A 14,589-nucleotide genomic window follows, 5' to 3' on the forward strand; every position below is an offset into this window, starting at 1 on the left:
ATGCTTCCCGGCGGGGCCGGGGCCGTTCCCAGGGCCGGTGCTGGAGCGACTGTGTCTGCAGAACTGCCCCCTGCGTGCAGGACCTGGGCCTCCAGCTGGGCACCCAGGTGAGAGGGGCCCTGGCGAGGCGGCAGGACCCCCAGGTGCCGGCGTGCCGGGTAGGGCTGATGTGGCGTGTGGTAGGCCCGGCGGAAAGCGTGCTCACCGCCTTCGGGGGGTAGAGACCCCCGCTGGCAAGATCCCTTCCCAGCAGTACCGTGTACTGCTGTTACTGCACTGGTAACAGTACCTTTCCAGTCTGCACAGCTTTGAGTCGGGAGGCATCCGGAGGTGATAGTATTCCCATGTACAAATCTGGAAATATACTAATAAACAGATTTTTTTTTCCTTTTATTTAATTAGAACAGGCTTTTTTAGTGTAAGCATTTTGTAAACAATCTGCAGCTGAATAATTAGTAAAAGGAAGTCATCAGAAAATGTGAAATTTAAATCTAGCTTAAAGGAGTTGAATTAATGAAGTCTTAAACATCTACAGAAGCTTTGACCATGCTCCTGTTGTTAATACAGCAGGTGCATTAGGTTAGTCTAAACCCTCCTGGAACCTGTTGCTGTTTGTAGCATGGTCCAGGCTCTGTTTAGTATTTAAGGAATTACTTTAGGCTGTTCATTCAGTGGAAATGCTGGAAAGGGAAGTGGAGCTGGCAGGCGTGGCGTGAGTCTCGGCGGAGAGGGGCACTGCCGGGCGCTGTCCCAGCGGACGGGCCCAGGGCTGTGCCTGGCTTGGGCAGCTGGAGGCAGGTGCGGTGGGAGCTCTCGCTGGGGTGGTGGCTGCACTTGGGGTTCACGCAGGGCCTTTCCTTCAGGTCTCATGCCCTCCGGGGAGGGCTAGAGGTGATTTGGGGAGCCTGAGGAGCTGGAGCCGTTGGCCAAGGGCCACCTGGCTGGGTGAGCTCCCCAGCCTGGAGGGATGGGGCCAGTCAGTGGCTGGCCCGCTGAGCCACAGTGATCCCGGAGGTGAGGACTCGATGTCCCTGGCTACCCGGCATCCCAGCCAGGGCCTCAGCCCATCCCCACGGTCCCTGGCAAATCCTGCGGATGGAGGGGGCCGGTGCGTGGGATCTGCAGTTCCTGCCCACTCGTCAGCCTCTGTCCCACGGGAAGCTGAGTGTCACAGCCGGGAGCACGGCATGCCTGTCCGGCCCTTCCAGGATCCCGCGGGGCACGGCCCTCCGGCTGCCGGGGATGCTCCCGGGCCCGGGGCCAGGCCTCCCGCTGCGGCTCCTGCCGGGACAGTGCCACCGGCGGGGAGGGGGGCGGGGGCTCGACCCGAGGGGGCTACACCGGGGCCCAGCTGTGTGGGCTCCTTCGGGCGCCTCCCGGGGGTGCCTCGGGAGCCAGGCACGCACTGCTGCGGTACCGGCAGCCCCCGTCCTCCGCCGGGCCCCGGGGGAGGGGGCATGGGAAGCCGCTCGCAGCTTTGCCCGCGGCGCTGGAAGCGGGGGCGCGGCGCGGGGGACGGACGCCCCCCTCTCCCCTCGGCTGGCTCTCCCGTTCTAGGCCGCCCGGGGAGCCGGCCCGGCCGTGCGGGGATCCCGCCTGCGTCGCCGCGCAGTGAGGGCACCTGCGGGCACGGGGCCGCGCCCTCCGCTAGCGCACACTCGCTCGGAGGCGGCGAAGTCTTAGAAGTTTCCATTTTTATCTCGAGAGGCAGGGCAAGAGATTAAGCATGAATCTGTTCCCCGGAGGAAGCATCTCGTTCCAGTCACCGGTGACCGCCCCGTCGCTCCTGTCGCACCGGCCACCCGCCATCCGCGCGAGCAGCGCGCCATCGGCCTCGCCCCTGAAAGGCACTGCCAGGGTTGGGACTAGGAACTGGTTCTTTCGACAAAGACTCTTAGAAATGGTGACATCAAGTAACAGTTAAAGGTACTTTAATTCCTTCAAAGAGAAGGATATCTTGAAGGTACATCAGAGAAATTATTTCATTGATTTCAGTCTCTTAAAAAAAAAAAAAAGAAGCATGGCTTCAAAATTCAGGAACAGTATCCAATAAACAAAGTACTGCGGTTACGCACCTGTTTGAGTGTGGTACAAAGAAGCTTACAGATTCAGATGAATGGCATAAATGACTGAGAAATCGATTCAGATAATGCTTGTTTACAAGGACAAAACCTATGTTGACAAGTATGAATAAGCACACAGATCTGTTAAAAAAAAAAAACACCAAACCTTTCTAACTATTTACAGACACAGATGTATTTGCTTTCCTTTGGCACTAGAAATTACAGACAAAATATTTCATTTTATAGCCATTAAACTTCAAACTCAAAATAAAAATAACCTTTTAGGTTGTACAGCCCCAGCACAGTAGCTTCACCTTATTAAATTACTGCAAACTCTGTATTCTAACCCTAGAAACTCAGACCACAAAGCCTGAATTCAGCTTCCACCTGTGACAAATTTCACTTGGCAGGATTAACTGGATGTGAGGAGCTCAACAGCAGTGGGGACTTAATGACAGATACATATATTTAATAAAAATTAATCTCCTGTTCTTATCCAAGGTGGACATTATCTTTATATGCTCTTTATATGCATATACAAATTAAAAATGGACACCCGTTACATATATTCAGCCAAATTAGACATTAAGTGAACAGAGCACGTGATGGCCATCTGTAGTACTTCTCCAGCATTGCAGAGAAATGTGTTAATCCCTACTCAATTTCCATTGCTAGGAAAAAAAAAATTACACTTAACAAATATGGTTTATTCTTTTACCATGTTAGTTTACTCTTCGGCTGTTGCCAGCAGTAAACCCTTAAGTTTCACAGGAAATTCAGTATTATCAGTACAGTAGCAAGTGTTTTGGCACCCTGTAAAATCCTAAAGAATATGCAAGAAAAATCTCAGTATTTCATTATCCAGACTTCTCATTTCTTGTTCATGGTATTTGACTTCACAGAACTGGAAACTTAGATTTCAAAACAGTTTTTACAGGTTTTCTGCTAGTAACCAACACTGGTATAACAGCAATGGCACAGTATTTTTCGTAAAGCATTAAAGACTAGGAAAATATTTTCCTTTAAGAACTGCAATTAGGACTACACAGAAATTAAGTAACGAGGCATCATGGCAAGTAACCCTCTACCACAACAGGAAGTGGTTTTCAATCATACAACAAAAAGAAATCAAATTAATCTAAAATTTATAGACTCTAAGTTTTGTTCCTTCTCTCTAGATAGTAAGCAACTATTACAAGATTTTACTTTGCTCTGCAAGCAGGATCAGGGCAGAAGCTTCTGAGAAGCTTGAGATGGAGTGAAGTGAATGGCTGCCTTATTTTTGCATTGATCACATGCAGCCTGGACGTTGTATGGTCTCTGATAACTGGATTGAACCAAAGCTGGACCAGACACAGAATGTTTTCCCCCACACGTTATTTGGTCATGTCTCAAACAGAGGTTAATTTTGTCTGCTAAGTGTATTCTTAAGCATCAAAAAAAGCTGAATTTGACTATCGCAAATTCTGTGAGGAAAAGGAATCAGAGAATATAACAGCAAGTCTTCCCAGAAGACAGTCTTTTCTACACATCCAAAGAGAACTAGCTGTTTGAATTTTAGATTAGCTGATACAACATATTTTAAAATATTTCAAAAGCACAGCATGTTAAAACAACTTTCATTACACTTTGTGGAATACCAGTACCAACAACCTCTATGTGAAACTGTTACAAGCTACTTGAATGCAGTCTCTTAAAATGGAAAAAAAGGTACAGTATATCTAAAGCATATATACATGCTGCTACCAAGGAAAGAAAGCAGTGAAGTAATAACTTTTTATACATGAGCTTTGCTAAGAATCTTGCTCTTTGAAATAGTGCAAGAATTAGCTTGCACTTCAGATCTATTCTGAACTGAAAAGACTTACAAAAACACCCAAATCTCATTATAAGACCCCTTGGTATTTTTATTCTGAGCTTGCATGATACATTCATGCAAACTGGTTTACTGGAGATACAGTACTTAAAGTTACTACTAAAAATCTAAGCATCAAGTGATTTTTCTTTTTGCAAAACATGAGTATAAACCTCTGTCTTCACACAAGGTATATGCACCTACGCCCTGTCTTACAGTCAGGTAATTAAAAGAAACTGAGCGTGCAGTACTTAACTACCAAAGGAAACATTTTACAAGTACTGAAATAACAGAAACTGAATGAACTGATTATCAGTTCACGCAACCACAGGGTTGCATTGCACTACATAAATACTGACCAAATGCCCCCCAAAATGCCAAGAAACTACAAGCCAGTTCACAACAGGATATTAAAACTGTTTCTTTCAGTGAAGACCAACCAGTCCCTTTGTGTATACATTTAGTTTTATTGTAACAAAGCAACTTGTACACTTTAACGTTTAAAACTGAGCATCTTTCTTTCCTTTCCAGTGAAACAAAAAAAAAAAAAAAAAAGAATTTAAAAATAAACAAGAACAAAATTACAATAGAGAATGTCAATTCCAAATAAGATCCTACAGGTTCTGCTGATTCTCCATCAAGTGGCAGGGCTCAAAGTCGTCATTAGGAGAAGATTTCATTTTAAAAGTGTCATCTTAAACTGCAAGGATGTTTGTTAAACATCACAATTAAACATGCCAAAGGAGAAGAAGCCATGTTGTCAAAATGCCCACTTAACCCACCCAAACATCTGAAACCCACCCCGGCTGACCTTCTATAACCCCATTTTTTTATTTATTTTTTTTGTTTGTTTTTTTTCTTTTTTTTTAAACAAGAGAAAGTAGACAGATACATGTTGGTAAATGCTAACTGTCCATATTCACATAGAGACACAGTGTAATCTCTGAGCCCAATATACAGAGAAAGAAGGAAAAAAGCTAGATTCTATGCACTACTACACAGGGGCCTAGCACTCTTCAGCTTCCAGCAGAGTGAAGGGAGCAGAAGGTTTTCTTTTTTCCCACAGAACATGGTGTGTTGATTCCATAAACAGTTTTTGTTTTGAGACAGAAAGGGATAAAAATTAACTTGAAACAGAAACTGGTAGATTCTTTTCCACTGTGTTCTGCTCAAGGTATTTCCCCCAAAATAAATTGTGAACCATGGTGTAGAGGAGAGAAAAAGAGACCTCAAGAGAACAAGGCGACTGAGCACAAGAAATAAAAGACAGCAACTTGCTCCCAGGGACTGGAGAAAAATTAAAGGTAAAAAGGGGGTTTGGAATCCATCAGTGTTCAATTAGTCATCTTCTCCTTCATCCTCCTGTTGAAAGATAATCAACAATTAAATAAATCTAATCACTAAACTTCAGATAGCATGAACTTTCAAATGCAATAACCAGAATTGTTTTACTACCCTACAGCGTTACTCATAGCATGCTGTATGATGATCTTTCCTTCTTCACTGAGGAGTAGTAACACCTGCCCTGAGTACCTGTCTACACAGAAATCAGTTAATGTCCCCATGAAAAAACATCAGGTTTGGAAAACTACCGTGACTTAGAATCACTACAAACATTGGCATAAGTTTAACGTTTAGAAAGTGAAAGGGTCATCTTTTTTCCCCTCGTTTTAAACTGAAGAGCAAAATGCTTCAACTTTCAGATGCCAAGTACCAGGTTACACAATAGGGCCCAGTACGCTGGCACTCACAACAGCCCTCCTACCTCCATCCAAGGAAGTTTTCTGGCTGCTGAAATTCAGGCACACCACGCCCAGTTACAAAAAACAAAGCCATTCTGAACTTGATTAAGTTACCAACACCCTGAATGCTGCCCCTGGAATCCCACTAGCTACTAAATGAAACTTCTAATTCCTGAACCCAACAGGGAGTCTCAGCCAAGCTGGCCATAAGCAGAAATAAACCAACAGGTGGGAGGATGACAGAACTGGATGCATCAACAAAAGCTATTTATCAGCAGAGCCTCGCTAGAATGTTCACTAATTAAGTAGGATTTTTGTCACACTTATATCCTAGTTCTTCCAGAGCACCTCTTTTACTAAGTTTCCTAAACCTACTTATTTGCACTGTCTCTCATCTAGACAAACATACTTATTACTACACTGAAACCACTCCACAAGTTGAAGTAGTAACAGTTTTGCTTCTCCCCTCCAGACACCTTGTCAGTGACTGTATAGAAACAAACTATTTTACCTTTGTAACAACGGCTCAGTATTCTTGCGAGATCGCTTGTGTAATTCTTTTAATTTTCACACACCAGAGATGGAAGGTGTAAGATTACTCACCTCTCCCTCCTCTCCCTCATCATCATCTTCATCTTCCTCCCCCTCGTCTTCATCTCCTTCTTCGTCAATATCCTCCAATCCTTCTTCCTCTTCATCATCATCATCATCCTCCTCTCCCTCCCCTTCCTCATCATCCATATCAGGAACCTTAAAGACACATACGCAACATTAACTACAGTGATCAAGTTCACTTTCACTTGCACAGTGCTATTATGGGTATGGATCAACAAGTCAGTGCTATACTTACCAAGTAGTACTGTAGTGGATTTGGCCAAATGTCATCCTTGATGACTTCTCCTAGTTCGTCAGCCCCTGCATCAGAATGGTCAGTGAACCAGGTAAAGAAGCTTTCTGGCTCTTCATGCTGCCTCTTCCTACTGGCTTTGTTCTGTGTCTGGCTTGAACGTTTTGTCAGATCCTGAAAAGAAAGTTAAGAAGTTCCTAAAGAAGTGGTCTCTGCATGGCCTTTTTAAAAAAACAAAAACAACAAAACAAAACTCCAAACATTTAGAAACATACTTGTCTAAGCAACCACAAGAAGTCACTTACTACTCCCTCCTGCAGGGGTAAGTCTTTTAAGAAATATTCGGAACCCAAACAACTCACAGAAAGAGATACTGCATTTCTCGTGAACATGAGAAACCAGTAAAACTGCCTGTTTAACAGCCTACACCAAAATACTGAAAATTCACAGGACCCTGCATTTGATTTATGTTTCCCTACCACAGGGAAGTGCTTATATAGCAAGTGTTTAATGACATACTGAACTTAGAAGATCTCATAATGGCTAAATGCTGCTCAGAGTAGCAGTAATTGCAGCTAAATGCAGTAAATACGTATGATTTAAGAAACACTCAGTCTCTATGCCTCTAACTCTGTCTTTAACTTGAGATAAAGAACTGCCTAGCCTTCTTATCCTAAGATTTCCTGCTTTGAAGTCTTCAGGCCATTCTTTGTGGTCATTGAAAAAAACCACACAAACCACTAAAACATACGGTTAAGAACAGATGAATCCTGTGTCTACTACCTCACTCCAGAACTTTATTAAGTTTGCAACAATCTTTCTGCTAAGTCTGAAAAGAAAATTACTATTCAATAGTGAAATCCAGTCCTTCTTTGATCATACCGTAACTCCAAACTTCTAGAATTTGTTTTCTTGATAGAATTACAACATTTATAAGTTTGGAGTGCTGGATTCACATTGATTTTGTGGTATTTTGTAGAGATCATTTGGCTAGTTTGTACTGGACTGTAACTCCTTGTACAAGAGGAAAAGTTTAGTTCTCAATGAAAAACAGACTAAATTTCTTCTTGGTCTAAATGAGACAAAAGCAGTGACTTAAAAGTAGAACTGACAGTTGCAGTTAAGTACTCGTTTCAAAATCTTCAGGGGAACATGAAACTGCTTCCAACTTTTACAGAAACTAACTACAGCAAATTAGTTATGTTTGAATACTGTCTGGGTGAAAGGTATGCCCACATTATGGTGTGGCTGCAATGTCTACAAAAATGTGGTGTCTGGAAACAAAGTAGAGGAAATAAAGAGAAAAATAAAAATAAAATCAGACACTGCTATCTGACCCCCCAAAACCCTGCTGTCCTCGGCATTTCTTATTTAATAGTTATCTGACAAGCTAATGTACTTGTTAATCTTTCCATCTGGTCATACTTGTATTTCATTGTTTTCATGGTGGTGCTCAACTGAGCCAGAGGATTCACTACAGATCTCCATGTAAATGGGGTATCCCAAACCCTGCAAGACAGGCATGAACTATGTACGGAGAGAAGTGGCAAGGAGGTTGAGAGGGGAAGAAAAGGGAGGACAAGGCAACTTCCATACTGAAGAAAAAAAAGTAAAAGGAACATAATTAAAGTGATGGTATCACAACCATCATACACAACCAAGAGCAGCAATCATGTCTCCTGGATGCACAGATATTTACCTTCCCAGATTTCCATTTGATCTCAGTTGATTTTGAAGATGGGTCTCCACTTTCATTGAGGTGAAACTCTTTGGAGAGAACTTTATTTTCAAAGTATGGATTCTCATCAAAATACTGCAGGAGTTCAAAGCAGAGAGTTAGAATCCACATAATGGAAACACATGTGCCAAGGCAAACCTGGTACTAAATAGGTAACTGAAGAGATTAAGTTACAAACTAGAACCCAACATGTAATTACACCAAAAAAAACAAACCCCAAACAAACAAAAAACCAGGAAAGTCCAATTGAAAGAGTTAAAAGTACTTACAAAATCTATTCTGTAACCTGATTTGATGTCTTCAAATTCTGTCACCTCAACTCTGGTCAAATAATGCAGTGCTTCCTCATCTTCTTCTCCCAGCAGTGCAGATACTAAGACAGAATTAGAAATCCCACATTAACAAAGCTATGAAATGTGTATCATGCAGGGGAAATACAGGAAATTGATAATAGGTAAGGTTTCAAAAGCAACACTTCTGCCTGAGCCAACATCTTGCAGCCCATTTTTTTCAAGTTACCAGCCAACAAACTACTAGCGTTTGTGTGATTTGCATTTGCTGAGGTGAAAACATTATGTTTGCTTCTTGTAGTTCAATGTGAAACATCAGCAAAAGCTACCTGTGTACATCTACCTTTCTCTGTGAAACTTTTAACACATGCAGTTTGCCCAATCTAAGCAGCCTACTAACCTGTTTTGTAGAAAGCTTATCGTCAAGAGTCCTAAGGAGCTCAACTCCAATTAAAAAAGCAAAGCAAACGAACTAGAAGCCCTTTTTTTTTTTTTCTTTAAAGAACCCAATTACATGAAAAAAGCAGCAAACGTCATTTGAAATGCAGAAGGAAAACCATGGTGGGATTTTAGTGAACAAGATGTTCCTTCGGTCAACAAGTGCAAGAAATAAAAAGCTTATAAAACACACTCTAGGACAAAAAGGAGGTGTTCACATTTGAAGCAGGCTCCTGCTTAAACATATGCCCAGCAACGATTCCAGAAAACCCTCAGAGTTGCAAGATACATAACAAGCAAGCGAACACTGAACTTACAGAAAAAAAGGAGGCTATTAAGGATATACCTTGTGGGTGGTTGACAAATGTTGTTACCCAGAAATTTGGGATTTTGGCGATCAATTCTGACCTCTTCTGGAAGAATGGTTGGCGGAGTTTGTTGTATTTCTGTTCTACTTTCAAAATTTCCTCACTGGCTTGTTCATTCAGTCTGCAATAGGAAGAGCCACATTAACCACAGGAGAACTGAAATTTAAAGACACATCATCAGTAGTTACCTAAAAACCGAACGGGTTTGGTTAGACTAGCCTGCCATATTCAACAAATGAGGTATCGCAAACAAGAAACTGAGGCCCAAGCCTGTAATGACTATTAAGAAACACACTACCAGAAGCAGTCTTACTGATCTTAATGAAACATTCTTAACACATGGTATGTTTTGCAGCATTACAGGAGGGGCAGACCCTTACTTATGCAAAGCACAGTAGTGTTTTACCCCTCAAACATTTTGTTTCCAAAAGACCTGAAGGTGGTTAACACTTAATACTATCACCTACTCTAACTTCTGGGCAGGCGAGCAAGCTGTAGCAAAGCAATTTTGCACCCCGCACAAGCAAAATACGAAGACTTAACACTGAACTGGTTTAAAAAGGCAGAGCCCTGATACTGCAACAGCTTCACATGGCCAGAGCCCCGACAGTCACACCTGCAGCCCTTGTTAGACAGTGCGCAATGGAGGTATGAACCAGGCAAATACTGACACAACCCCCCAAGATTCGGCATACTAAACTAACGTTCCACTGACACTTTCTACATATTATCCTACAAGTACACAAATATATACATTAACTTGAAAAACCGCTAAGAAATAAATTTCTATTACCAAAACTATCACAATTTAACATTTGAAACTCAAGGTCTGCCTTTTTGATTATACACAATTACAAGAAACCAGGATACTACAACAAATTTTTTTCATACACAACATACCTCTTACATCTAACCAAGTCAGAGTATCTCAGCAGTTTAAACAGCGAGAACTACAACTGAGTGCTTACTTTACTTTTGAAAGTTAATTTTAATTTCTGCTAAAACATTTTAGAAGTTAGTTGACGTTTACCTGTCTATTTCATTCTGTACTTCATCAATGTGTTCAATTGCTTCCTGTTGCTCTTTTTCTGAAAAACAAACGAAAAGGCATCAAAATCCCTTCATTCTCAAGTCTGACAAATCACCCGGGGTTTTCGCTTAAGCCCTTTTCTAGTGATCTACATTAGAAGCAGGCAGATTTAAGTGCCATAAGCATTACTGGGCCTTAAAGCTTCAGCTCCTTCCAGGGTGTGCTACGGCTCAGGCACCGAGAACTTTGTCGAAACAGCACTCGAAGCGATGTGCCCCTAGAAATCACGGCTTGCCTTCTGCTGCGCAGTTTTACAAGTCAACTTAAATGATAAATCAGTCATGACAGACTAATAACAATTTAATTAGGAAGTCGCAAGCCGTATATGCTGAGACCCAACACATCCGAAGGAACGTTCAATAGTCTGGAGGACAAAAGCGTCAATGGGAGCAGCGAACGGGGAACACGCCGCCTTCCCAAAGCGGAGCCGAGCGCCGGGAAGGCGGGCTGGGAGCCGGACAGGCTCCCCACCGCCGCTCGCGGGGCGCCTTCCCATCGGGACGGGCCCTCGGCAGCGGCCCCGGTCACCGGGGGCTGCTCGCCCACCGCCGGGCGAGGCGCGCGCGGCAGCGGGAAGTGGCGGGAGCGGTGCAGCAGGCTCACCCCTCCGCCGGGAAGCTTCCCGCGGGGTTCGGCCGCGGCGGGGCCGCTCTGCCCGCGCCCGCCGCCCCCTCCCCGCGCCCGGCACCGCACGCACGTGTGTGCCCGCGGCTGGCAGCGGGCGCCGCGGGATGGAGGCAGCGCGCTGCGCCCTGCGGCGGCCTTAAAAATCGCGGAGCCGCCGCGATCGCACGTGGGGACGGCCCGGGCGGCTCCGGCGCGGCGGCCCAGCCCCGCGTGGCTCCCCGGGCGGGCGGGCCCCGGCGGCGCCGCTCCATCCCCGCGCGGCGGGGCAGCACCACGCGGCCGCGGCGGCGCCCAGGCCAGGAGGCGGCGAAGCATCATGGCGGCGGCGGCGGAGCACAATGAGGCTCCGCGGATGCTGCTCCGGGAGGGGGGGGGGCGGGGGGGGTCCCGCTGCTCCGCCGAGGCCGCAGCGCCCCCCGCCCGGCCCCGCCTGCGCCCGTGGGGAAGGAGGCCGGGCCGGGGAGCGGAGACAAAAGGGCGCTAACATGGCCTCCTCCTGCCGCCGCTGGGGCCTGCACATCCGCCCGCCCGACCCCGCGCTCTTCCCGCCTCCGGCCCGGCCGCGGCCCGTGTGGCTGGGGAAAATGGCGGTCGGTGCGGCGCGGTGCGAGGCGGAGGCCGCGGCGGCTGCCGCCATTCCCTTCCCGCCCCCGGCGCGGCCTCACCTGAGGTCTCGTCAGCCCCATCGTGGTTGGAGTTCAGCTCCTTCTTACTGACTTTGGCCGCCGGCGCCGACATGTTGGTGGCTGCGGAGCGGAGCGCGGAGGGAGGGGGGCTGTAACGGGACTGAGCGGGGGGGGGGGGCCGGGCGTAGACTCCTGCTGCTGCTGCTACCGCCGCTGCTGCTGCTGCCGCCGCCGCCGCTCTGGCTCCCTCCGCCGCCGGGGCGCTCCAGCCTCCTCCGCCCGGACCTGGGGCTCCCGGATCACAGGGGGCGGCAGCGGCACTCGCACTGCCTCACGCTCTCCACAGCCAGCACCACCACCACCGCCGCCTCCTCCTGCTGCTGCTGGCGAGGGGCGGGCAGCGCGACGCGCATGCGCAGCACCCCCCCTCCGGGGCACAGGGGGGACGGCGGCCGCAGCGCGCAGGCGCACCGAGCCCCCTCCCCGGGCCCTGGGCGGCGGGCGGCGGAGGGCGCAGGCGCGCCCCGCTCCCCTCCCCGGGAGAGGCCGAGCGCGCCGCGCTGCGCAGGCGTGGGGCCCGCGCGCAGCCGCAGCGAGCCCGGCCGCCGGCCCCGCCCACGCCGGGCGCCCCACGCCGGGCGCCCATTGGCCGCGCCTGGCCCGGGGCGGGAGCGGGGGCGGGGGCGCGCGGAGACACAGAGGACAGCGCGGGAGGCGGGAGCGGGGCGCTCGAGGCACGCCCGCCTCTCTCCCCCTGCCCCGTGTGGAGACGCGCTCGGGGGCGGCGGCCGTCGCTCTCCTCGCCCGGGGGCGGCCAAGGTGCCCCGGGGAAACGGCGGGGGCGGCGGCGTTTGGGACTAGTCGTGCCCACATGGCCCTGGCAGGGCCGTCCCGCCGCCGAGGCAGCCCCTCGGCTCCCGCCTCAGCACCTTCCGTGCCCCGTGGGGCGCCGTGAGGCGAGGTGCCGCCTCAGCCCGGCCTCTCTTGGGGGACGCGGCGTCCCCCGCTGTCGTGCGCTGCCTCCCTCGGCTGGAACGTGGCCCAGAGCAGTAACTGCGGAACATGACCCAGAGCAGTAATCAGACGTGAGGCGCTCAGGGCGCAGCGGCCCTGTCAGTCACATCCAGCTCGCGCGGTTAATGTGGGAGCACAACTCTAGAAGGTCATTGAGCCCAGCCGCCTGCCAGCGCACCTGCCACTGCACCCAGAGCAAGCAAACTTTAAATAACCCTTTTTGTCCCTTTCCTGTCCACCTGTCGTCGAAGAGCTCGCTGCATCTTCCCAGTGACAGCTAGCTCTGTTTTGCTCCGAAAGTAACTGCCCAGCCGCTCTCTTCTGTCAAAATACGCATGTCGTTCACAGATGGGTATTGCAATACGGTTCAGGCTGAGAAACACGTACAGCTTCGATGAAGTAGGAACTTGCCTTTTGTTTGCTTTCCACTCACGCTGTACTATCATCTCCCTGCTCGTTTCCTGTTTCGCCTGAGTTGTCCCGCCAATGGACTCACTCAACAAGGCCTGGGTTAGCTCCTGCCTCCTCAGAGAACTTAACTATAGTCTTCTGATTCTTGCTCCCAGCTGTTCTTCCAAATCCCAGTTGCTTTTTGTTTTGTATTCCCAGCTGTCACTTTCCACCAGCTATGTCCTTGCTTCCACTACCACATACAACTGCTGCTGCATGTCCACAATTTGTATTGTGCTCCCCCGTGCAAGCAGCAGGAGAGAGGAGCTGCCAGTCATTAGTCCTCTGCTTTCACGTACAGCAATGAGCTCTCTTAACTGCCAGGCACAGAAGGTAAGCAAAGCATCACAACTTTATAAATGCAAGGTTATCAAATCCTTCCCAAAAGGAATGTCTGAAGGCCCTCCTGAAGCCCATCGTTGTGATATAACTTCTCTCATATTCTGTCTGCATTTCCCAAGGTCAATTAATAGGGGTATCTTCACGTTCAGGCAAGGTAAGCTCATGCGTGTGGTTTGGTTTTCTTCCTTCTGTTCCCCTGGAGTCTCCCTACTATGCAGTTGTATCCGCTTGACATTCCCCCCCCCTTTTTTCCCACCTGTAATTTACTGTTCTATTTTCTTTCTCTAGATTAGCCTTTGAAAATCTATAGTTTGAAAATACGGGCCATATGTTTGAAAACTAATTCCAAGCAGGAACATGATGCTCCAAGCGACGTCTGCCGGCTCCCTACTAGAACCCCTTGTTTAGTCTATGAATTACTAGGTATTCCTGCAGTACATGATTAAGGTGATCCACTGATGTATCTAAAGTCAAGTAATCATTAATTTTAACTGCTGGACTGTTAAAACCATTTCCACAACCTGTTTGTCCTACCCTAAAACTAGCTATTACCAAGAAAAGAGTATATATTATTTACGTGTATTAATATTAAAAGAAAGACTTTAAAAATATATTTAATTTTGAGACACAATACAATAACTATGCTTTCGTGTGAAAAGAGAAAGCAAAGACTTCAGTTGGGGGAGGGAGTAGTGTTCTTTCACATAGTCACTTTCCTTTTTTGCTTGCTTTCTCCAGTTTAGTGCCTGGTGATGTGCTGTTCCTTCTGTCCTAACTCCTCCTCAGTTCTCATCCTGTTAGAAAAGTTATTTTAACGTCAATACTTCTCCAATTATACATCCTTTCATTCCAACTGCCCAGGTACTATTGCTTTAACAGCCTGTATTTTCTGCTTTTCAATAGACAGCCTCGCTTACACAGTTCGGCTGCAGTCTAACTTCTGGGTACATTTCATAAAAGGTCCCAAAACAACAGGTGCTTACATGCTTCTGGGGCTTGGCTCAGAGAATTCAACAACAATTCACAGATTGATGCCCTCTCTGCACTCTCCTCCTTGCTTTATAGAGAAATGAAGAAGTTAAACTAAGCCCCGAACTAG

General features: G+C 47.5%; 1 protein-coding gene and 1 long non-coding RNA gene across 2 annotated transcripts; one reads left to right on the forward strand and one right to left on the reverse strand.

The window, feature by feature from the left end:
- Positions 1-900: 900 nt before the first annotated feature.
- Positions 901-5,216, forward strand: LOC121093486. The gene is made up of 2 exons (XR_005829590.1): positions 901-1,014; positions 1,708-5,216. It is a non-coding gene; the product is annotated as an uncharacterized LOC121093486 (long non-coding RNA).
- SET (SET nuclear proto-oncogene) lies at positions 4,366-12,092 on the reverse strand. Its single transcript, XM_040605837.1, has 8 exons — positions 11,724-12,092; positions 10,372-10,429; positions 9,320-9,462; positions 8,515-8,618; positions 8,207-8,320; positions 6,511-6,681; positions 6,264-6,410; positions 4,366-5,280 (listed from the first exon to the last, which is right to left on the reverse strand). The coding sequence occupies exons 1-8, from the start codon at positions 11,794-11,796 to the stop codon at positions 5,257-5,259; spliced, it is 834 nt and encodes a 277-aa protein (XP_040461771.1). The 5' UTR covers positions 11,797-12,092; the 3' UTR covers positions 4,366-5,256.
- Between the last annotated feature and the right edge of the window lie 2,497 nt (positions 12,093-14,589).

This window comes from Falco naumanni, chromosome 9 (genome assembly GCF_017639655.2).
Source record: "Falco naumanni isolate bFalNau1 chromosome 9, bFalNau1.pat, whole genome shotgun sequence".
Lineage (NCBI taxonomy): Eukaryota > Metazoa > Chordata > Aves > Falconiformes > Falconidae > Falco > Falco naumanni.